Raw genomic sequence first — 16,649 nt, 5'->3', positions numbered from 1 at the left:
TTATTTCCTATATATACTGTATATTTTTTTTTATAAATAATTTGTTCATGCTGTAATAGAAGATTTGTTTACAGAAATATTAATTTTATAGCACTGGAGACTGCAGAGTGGTACACCGGTTCTGGAACACGAGTATTTTTTCTGGTTGGAACATCCTGGAACGCCACACAACTTGGCCACCGGCTTCTCCCTGTGACATTGAAATATTGAAGACGTTTAGAATACAAATGTTATCTCGCCATAATATGTCTTCAGAATCAACATTTTAAGTTTTCATTACTAAATTAAATCTACCAACTTTTATGTGACAATTAGATACAATGTTCACATTACAGCTAAGCATGAGAAACCAAATAATTAATTTTACTTTCATAATTAAGAGCACTTTTAGGGTAAGATCATTGATGCTCGGCCAGTTGCAAATGTTTAGCCGCACATGTCTCCAAAAATCTGTAGCACTTAATTGTTGGATAAAATGAACAGCAAAAATTCCATTAATTTTCAATATCTTCACATGTACAGCAGTAAGAGTTAAATATATTTAAAATAAAAATGCTGTAATTGGAATGAAAATTTAACTGGTTTTCCATGACTATGGAATCCTTAGAAAATTTTAAGGAAAATATATTTGAGTTTAAAGATGAAAATGTTATTGCATAATTTATTTGGTTTCCCAGGCAGTTCTACAGTCATTAAAAAGTAGAATAGATGTACCTAAAAAGTGCATTTGGGTAAAAAATAAAAAAAATGGTTAAAGGATGATGGCACAGAACTCCAAGTACCATTGTTTATCCACCAAACTCACTATAGTACAGTATCTCTAAATCAACACTGACACTCGACCTTCAACATTATTATCCGAGTTTTAACACAGTCGTTGACAAAGGTCAAGCCCCAGAACATAGGGGTGATAATGCCAGTCTGCGGTCATAAGGAAAGCTGTCACTAAAGTGAAAACATTACCAAAGACTCCCGACACCATGGTAAAATGTAAAGCAATATCAGATCAAATCACTTAGATGTTTGGTGGGTTGCATTATGGGAACCTTTGAGTGGTCAGGGCTCGGCTGGTGCCTGTGCAGGTGATGTGAAGTTTTCAACCTTTTGGTACCATTCGGTAACAATACTTAGGATCAGAACCCTACATTTTTCAGCATTAAGCTCCTCTGCCACACTTTCATCCATTTAAAACCTATCTAGATGATCTAGTATAAATTCTGAGTCTTCTGAATTTATTTCCCACCCTATTATATTGCAAATGTTGCCATTCAGTCCTCTATCTAAATTGTTTATACAGTATGCTGTATATTATAAACAATAGAGGTTCCAGGACAGAGCCCTGGTCCACTCCACCTACAATGGTTTCCCACTGACTTAATTCCATTGATACTAATCCTTGGTTCCCTTTGAAAAGCTCTTCAACAGCATTTATTAACATTACACCAACAACCTACAGTACAGTTGGCTTCGTTCTTGACTCCTAATTGGGGATTCTGGGTGTAATTCTTGGGAGGGATATAAATGGTTGGATATGTTTTTCACCTAATGCCGCTGTTCACCTAGTAGTAAATAGATACCTAGCAGTTAGGCAACTTGTGGGGTTGCATCCTGGTAAAGGTCAGTGGTTCAACCCGGGGGGAGGGAGGGGCAGTCTCGATGCCAACCTAAATAAATATATTTATACATACAGCCTTCCTGTCCCCAACAAAATGAAGTATTATGCATACTCATTACTCTCGACAGACCCTATCTACAAGAAAGCGTATGACAAGACTCAACAGTCCATAAATGCCACATAACACCTTATCTTCCGCAGGTTTTCTCCACTTGCTGACTATGTAAATATCTGATCCACACAAATCTCTTCTGCTAAAGAATTCTCCTTGGTTTTCACTAACTAATTTGTTCCTATTTTCTGTTGTCTTCCTATCCCTATTCTACACACTAACCACTACACTAGAATAATTCCTCTAGTTCTTATATTCAAACTCATTTAAACAAAAAAATTACTCTTGTCTTTCATCTTAATCTTGCATCCACATACCTTATGCATATATTCTGGCCACTGTATGTAAGACTAGGCAATGTCAGATACCTACAGCACCCTTAATGCCTACCCCAAGATGATAAACCTTGAAATATCCCTTTGCCCCCTCTAAGCAGCAAATAGAGATTAGAGATCAATCCAATACTGCCCTAAATATACATGAATTTTCCAAGTGATTGCAATAGCAGTTTCAGCAATGCACAAATCATTAAGCATGCATGGGAGGCTAGTTTGGTCAGTTGCAAGTTATTGTAGGCACCTGACAAAAAGTACCCTTGAAATACTACTTAGTACTGTCAGATTTGACACAAACAAGGAACAACAGTTTCAATCTCAACAAGCCTCTATGTAGGACAGAACAGGAGATGCTTTTTCACCCACAGGGTTATAAACCCATGGAACTGCCTACCTGCCAAAGCCATAAATGCCAAAACTGTGTTAAGTTTCAAATCTACCTGGAAAAGATCAAGACAAATGTGGAGTACCTTCAATAAGCTGCCGGTTTCTTGCCCTCGTCGAGGCCACTAGGGTTAGTGGCCCCTCAAGTAAATAAAATATCAAATACTTTACCCACTAAGTAACAACTGTAATCTGATCCACTGTATATCTTGATTTACCTATTATTAAAACATAGGTCCCAAGTTCAAATTCCTGACCGTTTTATTATACGGCATATGATGCTTTTTGTACCACACAGCAGTGGCCAATGGGATGGATACATCTATTCACCTAAATATATTTCCCCATAATGAACACAGCATAGTACATTACCTAAAAGACTGAGGGACAGAGACTCCTTTGGTATTTCAGTAGAATGAAACTGCATGTAATAAATTACCACTAAGAAGTGGTAGTCTTATATCATTGGATAAATTATACAATATCACTTACTCCATTCTGTTCTGCTTCCTACCTTTCATGCTGCCTCTCCATTGGAAAAGGAAAAGAAACTGGAACAGAGAGTGCCACCATATCTTCATTATTAATGTAAGAGTACATTGGAATTTCCTTTTTTGAGAATTTCAGTCTACTAATTTTTCCTACTTTTGAGTCTTGCTTCTTAAGTAGACGATCAACTGTTTTTTCTGTTGGGAAAAAATTAAGCGGATGAAATATTCTCAACTCAATTAAGTAAAATAAATAAATAAATTATGTAATGTATTTATGTATGTACAGGTATATAAACTTTACAACATCCAAAATGTGGATTATAGTATCTTTCCAGACCTGATCCAAATTAGGGAGAAATCTGAATTTGGGGAACTTTTACCTTTTATGGAATGGCTATTTATCACCAAATGTTTTGAAGTTTTATTTATAGCAAATTATAGAATGCATATAGTATTCACATACAGTGGTACCTCCAATTACGAATTTAATCCGTTCCCAGAGACAGGTTGTAACTCGAAAATTCATAACTTGAAACAAACTTTATCCAAAAGAAATAATGTAAATTGAATTAATCCGTTCCACACCCCCAAAACATATTAGCTTAAAATATATTTTATACTGAATACCACTCTTTTTGTATTAGCTACAATACAGTATGGACTGTATATCTTGCCTTAATTGAGGACTCGCGGCATATGGAAGACGGTGAGGAGGGAGGGGAGAAGGAGAGGTGTTACTATTTGGAAGGGAAGTCCCCTTCCATTATAACATCAGGCACTGATGACTTCTCTGGGGTACTCTCTCTCTTTCTCCTACATTTTGTAGGCATACCACTAGGACCTGGTTGTGGCTCACTGCGTGCTTGTCTAACTAAGACTCTGTCTAAAGACACTTGTTTTTTCCTACATTTAACACTTGTCTGTTTGTCTGTAGTGAGACATCACATCGTCATTTAAAAGGTCAATGCAACGGCCTGCTACAGCTTTATCTGGGTGAGTTTTTTCAACAAAACTTTGCAGTTCTTCCCATACTTCACACATTTTCTTAATGAGGAAGGGACATCTTCTGCCTCTACTCACAACTATTTTCTTAGGTTGAACCTTACCACTGACTTTCTTGAGACCCATGGCATGATATAAATAATTAATGTTCAAAAAACAAAAAAGCACAAAAACAATTAAATTCTTTACAAGCGAGATCGTCACTAAGCGGGCGGCTCTGGTAAACTGAGGCGGGGTAACCAGTGCCACCAGAAACCACATGCTCGGTTGACCCGTACGTGTGTCAACAAAGTCGCTAGTCGAGGCAAAGATTGTAAGTCGAGTTGAATTTTCCCATGAAATTCGGGTCATAACTTGAAAAATTCGTAAGTTGAGGTTCCACTGACTATGAAAGCATATATTTGAAAAAATTATCAGCATAGATAGAACACAATTTCAATTTAATGGAGTAATTATCCAATTTAATAACTATGAATTCTTTAAATAAGAAGATAACACACACAAGTTAATTTTTACAATTAAAATAATGCATATCTTCCTTATATGGTAAAATAATACCTTATCTTCCTCTCTCTTCTCTTGTGCTTGTTCTCTTCTCTTTTGTGTCTTCATGGCTTTTTTGGCCAGCATTTCCTTCGTAACAACTTTCTCCTTAAAACCTGTAAAAAGAGTTCACTTTGGTAGAATCCCCTAATATTTCTTTAATATCAATTCAGAAAGTTTTGAATTCAATTAATTGCAATCTCTAGCACAGAATATACTTAGAAAAGCACAAAAACCCTAAAACAATTGGAGTAGCATAAAGTAACAATATTTACATGTCCACAGACTTCACAATAAAACAAAACAAAACAAAAAATGCCAAAGAATTGAAAGACAAACTTAAAATTGAGAAACTTACCTCAAAACACAAATTCAAAGCTAAATAAAGTACAGTATAAGGAGAAATCAAGTAATAAATCTAAATCCGTTGTTGGTTCCGTGGATCAATGACCCTGTGGCCTGGTATCAACAAGGCGTCAGAACTAATCCTAAATATCTCCACAAACAAGCAGGTATAAAACCAAAAGACAGAATACAGAATAATATTGTGCAGAATGCAGCATAGTAAATAAATCTGACATTAATCACATATACCCAAAGTTGAGACTCTTGACATAATTGAGAATAGGTAAACATGGGCGGAAGAGAAGTGATGGAAAGGAAAATCCATATTCCAAGGCAGCACCCAACTTTTAGGAAGGCGGAAAACAACATGAGGAGGAGGCAATAATACTATACATAAAAAGAGGGCTTGACTGGAACCAGCAATGGGGAATTAAATAACATGGATGCTAAGAATCTGTAAGGTGCAATATAATAGCTCGAAATGGTATTAAGCTTAGTAAGAAATGCTAGAGCAGACAGCAATGGCAGAGTTTTACTGAACTGGATCATGTGAAAAGGGTAGCAGCACAAGTTCTTATAAAGGAGAATTTTTACCACACTAGACAAAAGGACTGAGTGAATCTAACATCACAAACAGAAAGAGAGTAGTTTCTTAACTTCATACATACTAATCAGTCAGCATATGACTGATCTCACCCTAGATAACAGCATTCTAGATCTTATGCTAAGCAACAGAATGCACGTTCATCAAATCCAGGTAGGAGAGATCGCCCTTACAGGTAACTACTATATCTTGAGATGAAACACTTCTAGAAATGCATATAAAGGTCCAAGAGGATGACCGTTTTGATTATCTTCAACTATAGAACAGGAAAGATGTAGTTTTATAAGAAACTATAAAAAACAATAAAATAGAACTGAAAAAAATACCTCCTGGAGGAGTTAAAATGAAGATATTGAAGCATCATTGGATAATTTCACAAAGGTCATCACTGAATTTGAACAAAAATATGGGCTAAGGAGAAGGAAATGGTTAAGAATCAGATGGATGACAAAGGCAGTAAAAAAAAAAAAAAAGCTTTAACAACCAAGTTCAACACCTGGAAGAAGTATCAATACACCAAGGATCACATAAATTATGAAACATGCTAAAGGTATGAAATGCAGGTAACCAGGAATCAGATCAACCAAAGCAACTATGACAAACTTATTTAAAACAGAAAAATATTGAGTCCTTTTCATGCTTGTACAAATAGTAAACCTTGTACAAGTTAGTCTCACCTTAAAAGGTGAGGCTAACCATGTTATAACTGACGATAAAAAGACAAACAACACTCTGAACTTTAAAGTATAAAGATGTATACTTTACATCTGTGTACACACTAGAAAGACTAGATAACATATACCTAGAAAAGATCATCAAGGCAAATGGGGGTGACCTTCGACAAACCGCCGGCTTCCTGTCCTCGTAGAGGCCACTAGGGTTATTGGCCTTCAGGTAAATCAGGTAAAACATCCCAACACAGCATAAACATGTGAAATATTCAGGAAAAGCATCAAGAAATTAAAGTAATCAAAGCCCCAATTGTGAATGGATTCAGTCAAATTTAGACACCAGTTCAGGGTGAATCTGTTCAACATCAACATGTATAAGACTGTTGGGCAATAAGGAAAAAGAGAACAAAAAAAATTAGAAAACTGCCCAAGACAGATTTCCAAATGGCAACCTGAATGCGCAAGGCATGTACACAGTGCTCGCCTCACCGAACCTTGAACAGGCTACAACAGAGAAGGGCAAGGAAGAGCCATGGCATAAATGAAGAGGGAAACAAATCTAGGTTCAGTACAGCATTAGGCTGTAACTGAACCAGGCTGTAAGTTACAGCATTAGTCTGTAACATCCAGCCATAGAGGATGGCTATGTTACAGCATCAGGCTATAGATCAGCCACCACAGGCATCACCAAACTGAGATGCCATGAACAAAGTTTTTACACATTGTAGGCCTCATGATTTTGTATGATTAGCTAATACACTTTGGGTCTAGTTTATTAGAAAGTACCAGATCCATCATTTTGGTATTGCATTTTTTTGCATAATTTATTACATTTGTTGAAGATTTTCAAGAGTGTATGTTTATTATATCAACAATTTCAGTACATTCCATCTCAAATTTACAGAACTGCTCTTGAGAAAAATGTAAAAATGTAAAACATCAATGTATGATTTTATCTTATTTTGTTTCTTTATTCAGAGAGCTTAAACACTGTCAGGACAAAATGGGGAAACGGGGGAACAGCTGTCTGCCACTATCAAGGCCATTAGAGATGGTGGCCCTTAGATAAATTTAATGAAATATGATGAAAGAAACAAAACAACAGAAGCAATAATAAACAATGCTTATGAGAAAATACTAAGGCAATGTAAAGAGATTGAACTCACATCCCTGGACAATTATAATGTTTCATTCCAGTTTTGAGTATTTCATATGATACAATAACCCTGCTAACCTGAGGGCAGAGACAAGAGAGGTTCAGCTGGTATTACTGGGAAAGCATCATCTGTTCCATCTGTTTTCTTTTCTTTTTCCAACATTGCTCGCTGTCGGGCAGTCATCAGTCGAGGATTTTTCATTCGCTTTAATTCATCATCAACCTGAAAATAATATAGTCAAATAAAAGAAATTAATAAAAAGTTATAAAATGTCACATTTGGCTATAAAATAGACTATGAAAATAAGTTCTCTAACTGAGGCCTGTGTGTTGGACACTCTTATATGAGATATTTTCACCTCAGTAGGAATCAAGTGCTAAATCTTGTTTGGGTGTTGCTATGCTTTTGAAGAGTAAAGGTAATTTGCTTTTTGATTTAGTTTCATTTAGTCCAAGGCTGCACTTGTCCCTTCTCATTGATGTGTAACAGGTGTTGGTGAGCACAAGCCTAAAAATGCTTCTCTCGCAGTCATCTTCACAATCTGGGGAAGATCGGCTCAAACTCGCCTGGATTGGCAAGTTTGATTTTTTGGTGTGCATCAGAGGTTTGATTACCTCGATTTTCTGCTGTTGAAGGTTTCATGGATAATGCATCCAGTTCAGAACCTGAACCTGAATTTACAGCTTTGGGGTGTTCATCTAATTTTTTGTCCTTGATGGTCACTACTTTCAGGAACAGCCAAAAGTAGTAGATGTGCCAAACCCCAAAAAAACAGCCAATCCCTGAACATAGGATGGACCAGTACAGGCAATTGGCATCCTAAAAGTCTAGGTTTTCACCAAAAAAAAGGGCCAAGACAGCACGAAACCACCTTGTGACCCGCACACACAGTTAATCAGAATGAAGGACAGGGAATATGAGCACTGATTCCTGACAAGTCGAAGATCATCTGGGACTTAGGAAGTCTTTTTCCTTGGTCACAATAAAAAGTCTGGATGCTTTCTGTAAATCAGGGCCCATGGAATTTGCTTCCCTGTCCAAAATGTCATGAGTGTGAAAAGTTAAGCAGACCCAGGGCCAGGATCCAGAGACATCAAGAGGTAGACTGTGAAGCCATGTACAAAGACACTAATGGAAATTATGTGAGGGACTCACACATTCCCGATCTAAGACTCAAAAGGCACACAGACATTCTCTCTCTCTCTCCCAATGATGAGACTGGGGCCACTATCAACCCTTTTGCTGTGACACCTAACAGCGACTGGTTACCTTGGATGTGAATTAAGGTACTCTCCATTGAGTTTCCTTTCCCTAAGTAGAAATACAGTATGATAAAAAATGCAAAACAAAAAAATCTACATTTTTTGCTCTTTTATTAAAGGAAACAATGTTTCAGAGTGCTATAGCCAAAGAGATAAATAAAATTACAACATTCACACATTATAACTAAATTTCAAATGCAGGCAAACCTTACACTTGATAACATTACCTCTTCAAGTTTGCCAGACTCTATAGCGTCCAGCCATCGCTCCTCTTCACTGTCCTGTGTCATCCTCCCCCTTTACCGTCTTTCTTTTTGCCACTTTTCCTTGCCCCCAGTGGTCTTGCTCTTCTCGGATTTGACCTTAACAGATTTTGGTGTGGTTCTAAAATTTGATGATAAAATATCGGTGCATTATTAAAACTTGAACATCTAAGCTAAGCTAACAAGTTGCACATGATGAGCCTACAGAAGGTTGGGTGGTTATCAGATTTATACACATTATATAGCGGCTCACATTTCCACCACTGGGAATATGGCAGTTGGTGTCTTGGTATATCCACACTGCTCTGGGTGTGGCATCGGCATCGCTTACACCCGAGGGCTTGTACATGGAGTTACAGTATTAACGTGGCCTCAGCAGAAAACAGGAAAGCTCTATGCCATCTGGCTTCTGTTGATGAATGCAGTGATGGATGTGTTCATACATCATCATTATCAGAATATGACTGATAAAAAAAACTACCTAGAACATGAAATAACTCACCCAATCACTGCAAGGTGGCAGCACAGTCCACTACAGTCCCCTAAGCCTAGGCCCAACCCAGTGTCTCAGAAAAGGTGGGAAAGGAGCTATTGAGATGGAGCCAAGAAAGGGGCATTTAATTTAGTTCAACACTAGTAGTAGTAGTAGTAGGCATCCATCAGTCTCAGGAGACTATGGACTTGCGCACTGCGTCGGCCTGGTCTGGAGTGGCCTCACAAGGGTGCAAAGCCAGGGTAGGTTGATTGATTGTTACTGTGTAGTTCAACACTACACAGTAACTTTCCTCAGTAGCCCCCCCCCCTCAGCTTCTCACATTGGCCCCTCACATGAAGAACAGCGATTTTGATCCCAACACCAAAGCAATAACATGCAACAATAAATAAGACCAAAAGGGGCTTCTCCATAGAAAGTGTCCATGGTGACAGGACCTGGGTTAAGGTGTGCTGGCCTCAGTTGTATCATATGACCCACCATCACACTATGTCTCAGGTATGTGCCAGAGCTGGGAGGTAGCAATCTGCACGTACCTGATAGGAATTACAGAAGCCCCAAGTCCTCTTATGGTAGAAAGTATATGGGAAAAAACAGATTATTTGCAAAACTGGATCAGATACAAGATGATATGCTATGATAATTGCTTTTAGAGGTGCCATTGAACCTTAGTGCATTGGCATAGCTTGGTAGATGGCATTCATTGCAAGAATCAAAAGATCTAAACCAAGTGGAAAACAGGTCAATCATCTTAAAAACCAGTCCCAATTCATCTTAAAAACCAGTCCCAATTCATCTTAAAAACCAGTCCCAATTCATCTTAAAAACCAGCCCCAATTCATCTTAAAAACCAGTCCCAATTCATCTTAAAAACCAGTCCCAATTCATCTTAAAAACCAGTCCCTGCCAGCTGACAGACATGGAATACAATCAGGAAGAATGTGAAGTGTCAGGTGTGCAGAACTGGGGTTAGGTGTACTAGTGTTTCACAGTGGTAGTTCATAAAAGGTAAACAATTGCAGTAATTGGTTATTAACCAGAGCCTACTGTTAGTCGCCCAGTGTTGTCTGGGGAAGGGACGTGTAAGGCTTGATTTTATGAACTCCCCACTTGTCATTTTTGGTTGGATTGATATTTTCTCCAGTGACTCCACAGCATCTTATATAACCCTGCAGGGATGATTCAAAAAGATTTGTGTGGTGCCAGTGCCATACAAAACATTGCTTGACAGTGCATGATTGTTTCCAATAATCCAGCAGATCATATATGCACTGTGTATACCTCAAGGAACAGACGAAAGAGCTAGCTCAGAAGGTAGTAAGATACACGACTAAAGATGAGATGTTACTGTTGATGATTTGCTCAAACATACTGGTGTTGGTTCTCCTTGATGCTGTGCAGTGTAAAAAAGATGGATGCACAAGTAGTGACCTTTAATATCTTTAGACAGGTTTCCAACTAAGTACGACACTCTATCTTTGTGCAGAGGCCTACCCCATCCCAAGTGGTGAGAAATGGATTAATAAATAGTGATGATAAAATAATTCATTTCCAGTCCTAAATTTTCAAGCACTGTTTTGAAATAAATTAATTGCTTCCTACATAAATAATTCCACTGTATTCATTTCTCAGTACAAGCCTATATGCCTATATAGACTAATAGGCTCTTAAACAACCACATTATAAATAATTTTATATAAAATTACACTAAAATCAAAGACAAAAGCATATACACATGCTTCATATACAAATTCAAAGTAAACAGTCATGACTAAACACTCAACATACGGCTTTTCGGGGGAAGAGTCAATCTTAATTTTCAACTTTAACCCTTGGGTTGGCGAGTCATCAATGTCATCAACAGTGACATCCATATCTTCAATATCTTCAACATTTATGATCCTCTCTACCTCTTCTTTCTTGGAAGATTTTTTGTGTTTATGTTTTTTGGGTTTCTTCACTGTAGTCATTGCTGGATCTAGAATAAATTAAGCCAAGGTTGTAACTATAATTATTCGTGATTCCATTTAATTATTAAAAGTAGTTTCTCTGTTAAGATTTCTACTTACATTTGCCATTTATCCCTGATGTACCACATAATCATACAGAATGTACCACAATCATACAGGATGTACCACATAATCATACAGAATGTACCACAATCATACAGGATGTACCACAATCATACAGAACATACCACATAATAACACAAAATGTACCACATAATCATACAGAACGTATCACACAATCATGAAGGATGTACCACATAATCATACAGGATGTCACCATAACTGATAACAGCAAACCTATCTGTGAATTTAAAAATACAGTAAACTCTACCCTGTGGCAAAAGCCTCAAAATATCATCACTGACAGACTATCCTCAAATAGATAATTTGTTATTACTTTCAATCAAAACAGGTACTCTCAGTTCATTATGCCCAGGCATATCATATTACAAAAATCATGCATTCAATGTAATAAAATGCCCATTTCTGGTGGGCCCTCCAACCTTTACTCTAGTACCACCATGTATGTACCACCAACCATGCACCATGTACGGGTCTGGGTGGACAGTGTTCTTGACTCGTGGACCTAGGGACCATGGTTCGATCCCTGCACCTGTCGGAGACAGATGGGCAGAGGTTCCTTAACCCTGATGCACCTGTTACCTAGCAGTAAATAGGTACCTGGGAGTTAGACAGATGCTATGGGCTGCTTCCTGGGGAGGGGGGGTTGTTGAGGGGAAAAAAAATAGTTAGTACTGTAGGTAGTAACCGTTGATTGATAGTTGAGAGACAGGCCGAAAGAGCAGAGCTCAACCCCGCAACCACAAATAGGTGAATACTAAACACACCAGGGCCAGGATTCAACAAGCATTTAAGCATCTATTTATGAACAATAGATTTGTTCATCTATTTATGAACCTGTACATCTTTTCTCAATCTTTGGGGCTGTGTTTACATTTATTAAATGGTTTATGTGTATCAAACTTCCCAATCATATGTTATTGTTGTTATAAAAAGCCCTCCAGGTGCTTAGAGCTCATATACTGTTTCATAAATAAAAACAAAGCCACCAAGATAAGAAAAAGATGTACAGGTTCGTAAGTAGGTGTGTAAATGCTTTTGGAATGCTGGCCCAGGCCTTTGAGAACTTTCCATGTCCTACCCATGAGTCAGGACCAAGAGGAAGGGGACCATCAGGGGAAAGTTTACTTGACTTGATTTCATGTACATGTTTCCTATATTATTAAGGAATTTTCTATATTATTAGTATTACACGTTTCCTATATTAAGCCATACTTTTTTAGACATTCTGAATGTTAGGTTTCTTTGGATATGTAAGATTGTTATGGTTAAATTTTGTTTTGAAAAATTGGATATCTGAAGATATTGCCTGAAACAATATACTTATTTAAATAGTATAAAAAAAAAACATGGAACTATATTTAAATTGGCATAAAACTATAAAACTCCATGTGCTTGTATTTAAATGTCATCAGGACCATGCCCTTCCACTTAGTCAAATATTTTAAACTTTTTAGGATATCAGGTTTAGTTAGGTAAAGTCTGATTAGTCACGGTTAGGATACAGTAGGTTAGGGGAAGGATATGTTAGGTTAGGATAATTTGTTACGAGTTTCAAATCTTAAAGCGGGTTGTAACTGGAACTCCCCAAAAAGCACCATGAACCATGAGGGTATATTCAGCTTATGCAGCACCCCAGGGGCCTTTATCTAAATAGCATAATGCCTTATTGAGATACATCCAAACAGAATAGTACCCCAAACATACAAGTCAATTTGCAGAGCAGACGATTTGTAAATGGACTTTTAAACCTAACCCATGCTATTTACCTGAGGAGTAGCTATATCTCTAGTGGGCTTAACGAGGACAGGAAGCTGGCGGCTTGTCAAAGGTCCCCCAATTATATATGCAGTATAGGTTACACATATGCTTAAACACACGAAGTGCATAAAGCACTTGTGAGTCGGTCTGTCTAATTAACACAAGCTACACAAGCTTCACAAAGCTTCTGGCAATACGTTAGTACTGAATAAATATGATATATTTACTCATTGTAATGTTGGTAGTAAATGTACAACACGAAAAAAACATAATTTTAATCTGAAAAAGTATCTTTTTATAAGAATTTTATGAAAATAAAGAGCTGGTGATGCCACATCAAGTCGACGATCCAAGCGTCGGTTTAGGTTAGGTTTGGTTTGGTTTGGTTAGGTTAGGTCAGGTTAGGTCAGCCTAACCTAACATATCATATTTATTCATTACTAACGTATTACCAGGAAGCTTTGTGAAGCTTGTGGTAGCTTGTGGTAATTAGACGGACCCCTTTGAGTACTCTTTCATGTGTAGTGTTGTTTATTTTAAAGACAGTCTGGGACAGCAGCTAGATTAACAAGCATTCTGTCAATGTTTTGAAAACCTATTTTCATTATTGCCCACAGGATGGGTATGGGGGACCATAATAATTTAACAAAACCAATCAACTCACCTTGATTATGACTATGGGATTCCATGCTCATGAAGTGAGACTGCTCACTGCTGTCCTTGTCTTTCTTCTTACCCATGATTCTCCCAAACGATTAATGTATAAGAAAGATTTCTGTTAAATTTGTGCGTGTGGGGAAGAGACACGAGCAACAGAGTGAAGGTCTGGAGGAGGCGGCCGGTGGTCAGAGTCGCGTCTCGCACAGTTCAGTATTTTCCCGCGAGTTTTGTACCCTACTGTTTGAGACAGATCGGGAGATTTAGTTGAACTGTACATGTATATACAATGTACATATAGTTATATATATATATATATATATATATATATATATATATATATATATATATATATATATATATATACATATTTACAAGAGTACAACGGAATATATTTGTTTAATATGGAGTAAGTGGTAAATTCTCGCGAAGCCACTGGTTCAGTTCCTGAACCGATTATGTGCCTCTGTAATCCTTTACACCACCGCCCACGGGATGGATGAATGGATGAATGGTAATAAATTGGTGTATGTTTGTATGTATACCAGACAAAGTCCATTTAATGGCAGAATTTAGCCATTTTGTGTAAAAACTTTTATATCTCATATTATTAATTAAAACAGTAATCGAAAAAAAAATCATAGTTTGTATATACAAGAGATGAAACAGAGAGCCATGAGCTAGATCGATGTGCTGAGTCCATATGGAGGCCGAGCTTCCAGAAATTTCTTCCTGTGATTGGCTGTTGCGGGGAATACCAACACTCTTTTATGAATAAAATTTATACTAAGAAATAGGTCCTTGTGCACAACAACAAGGTTGTTGTGAAAAAGAACAACAATTTCTGTTTTGCACCTGACAAATCTCCATCTAACTGAATAATTTACTCGAATAAGAAGGCAGAGCAGCGTATCATTATTTGTGTCAAGGCAACCCCCAATAATAACGTCACAAGTTAGGTAGCCAGCCCATTTTATATAACATCTGTTATATCCTGCAATATTTAATTATCACTTTATTAACACTTTAAATAATTAACACTTTTTCACTTTTTTGGGTAAATTAAAGTTAAAGCAGAATTCCATAAGCAGGACTGGTGGGCTGAACTAAGATGATTTACTAAGTGAATGGCACCTATACCTGATCCCTTCCTGTGATTGGCTGTTGCGGGGAATGCCAATGCTTATATGAATAAAATGCAAAATAAGAAATACGTCCTTTACCTCAATAACGTTGTTGTTGTACAAAAGAACAACAATTCTGTTTTATACAAGACAGAAATTTCCATCTAACTGAATAATGTAGACCAATAAGAGGGCGGAGGCATTATATTGCCGATATTATTTGTGTGTGGCAACACCCTCTAATGACGTCACAAGTCAGGTAGCCAGCCCATGTTTCTGTAACACTCGTTACATCCTGCAGTATTTAATTATCACTATATTAATACTTTTAAATACTTAACATTTCACTTTTTAGGTAGATTAAAGTTGAAGCAGAATGTCATAAGCAAGTATGGTGTGCTGAATAAAGATGATTTATTACGTGAATGGAGCCTTTAGCTGATCCCTTCCTGTGATTGGCTGTTGTGTGAATGTCAACAAAGAGTTTCTACCAATGATATGCCATTTATTATGCACTCCATACCATCTGTGGGCGGAGCTTGGAACCTCCTACCCGAGCACAACAACCCGCCTTATAGGTTGCTGTTTGGCTATTTATAGTGCGTTGGAAAAAAAAGAGATGGCGCTAGTTGTATTTTGCAGAGTAATTTGTTATAAGTGAAATTTGATGTCAACAGATGGCGTAAGCTGTATCTTATGGCCACTATTGACCAGCCAGTTGATAGTGTTCTCTTCTGCCGACAGATGGCATCAGCTGTATCATTATTACTTCCGAATTCCCTTTTAAACACTGATCCACAAATCCCTTGGCTTATGATAAGGTTTTATACCATTTATGATAAGTATTAGATAACTGGAGTTCCGCAATTACTTTTATTTATCAACTGTTGAGGATATCATCATATAACGTCTGGTTAGGACGTACTGCTCTCGATTGACGAAGATTAAGCCACCCAAGAGGTGGCACGGGCATGAATAGCCCGTAAATACTGCTCTCGTAATATTATTCAGGGGGGTGGGGGAACTATCAAGTGAAAACGCCAAGCCATTTCGACTATATAGCACTCGGAAGGGATCAGAATACGGATTTGGGATGGAACGGGGAAAGGTATGGTGGCCAACCTCTTGGGAGGTCGGGGATTGAACGCGGACCTGTAGGAAACGAGTCCGTCGCTCTACCGTCCAGCCCAAGTGGTTAAGCGTAATATTATTAAAACAACAATTTATGCATATAATAACAGCATTTCACACTAAAAATACTTGGATATATTGAAATTTGGTAGTGAATTCCAATCTAGGAATCTCCTATGACTAAACTATACTTTTTAATCATTTTTATGTACTTACTACTTATTATTAAATTATTAAGTACCTACTATAATAATTAAATAAATTATTTTATTTAATATTTAAATTAAATGATAAAATAATAGGTAATAATAAATCATTGTGTAGGGGGACAGGCAGCCAGTGTATATATACATGTTAGGCTTTATACCAAGGTGCCACAAAGGTGCCAAATTAAAGACTGGGTGCTGCCGGGGCGGGCCCAAGGGCTGCTAGTTCAGCCTGGCCAGGCTGAACTTCCGCGCCCTTATAATCACCATTGTTTAATAATCTTCACAGGGAGAAACAACTGTAAATATAGGAATAGTTTATTACAACATACACGGTAGAGAAAATAGCTCGGAAACTAAGGAAATAAAGCTGCCGAAAAAAACATTAAAGTCCACTTCAAGT

At 37.4% G+C, this 16,649-nt stretch overlaps 1 protein-coding gene across 1 annotated transcript; it reads right to left on the bottom strand.

Annotated features, from left to right (window-relative positions):
* LOC123746229 (INO80 complex subunit B) lies at positions 1-14,567 on the bottom strand. Its single transcript, XM_069315083.1, is given in 8 exon segments — positions 1-190; positions 2,961-3,181; positions 4,498-4,598; positions 7,337-7,481; positions 8,749-8,905; positions 11,066-11,255; positions 13,793-14,025; positions 14,441-14,567. Coding segments are annotated over 7 exon segments (1,035 nt in total). The 5' UTR covers positions 13,869-14,025; positions 14,441-14,567; the 3' UTR covers positions 1-45.
* Between the last annotated feature and the right edge of the window lie 2,082 nt (positions 14,568-16,649).

This window comes from Procambarus clarkii, chromosome 80 (genome assembly GCF_040958095.1).
Source record: "Procambarus clarkii isolate CNS0578487 chromosome 80, FALCON_Pclarkii_2.0, whole genome shotgun sequence".
NCBI classification, from domain to species: Eukaryota; Metazoa; Arthropoda; class Malacostraca; order Decapoda; family Cambaridae; genus Procambarus; species Procambarus clarkii.
This window is presented reverse-complemented; position numbering and strand designations above follow the sequence as displayed.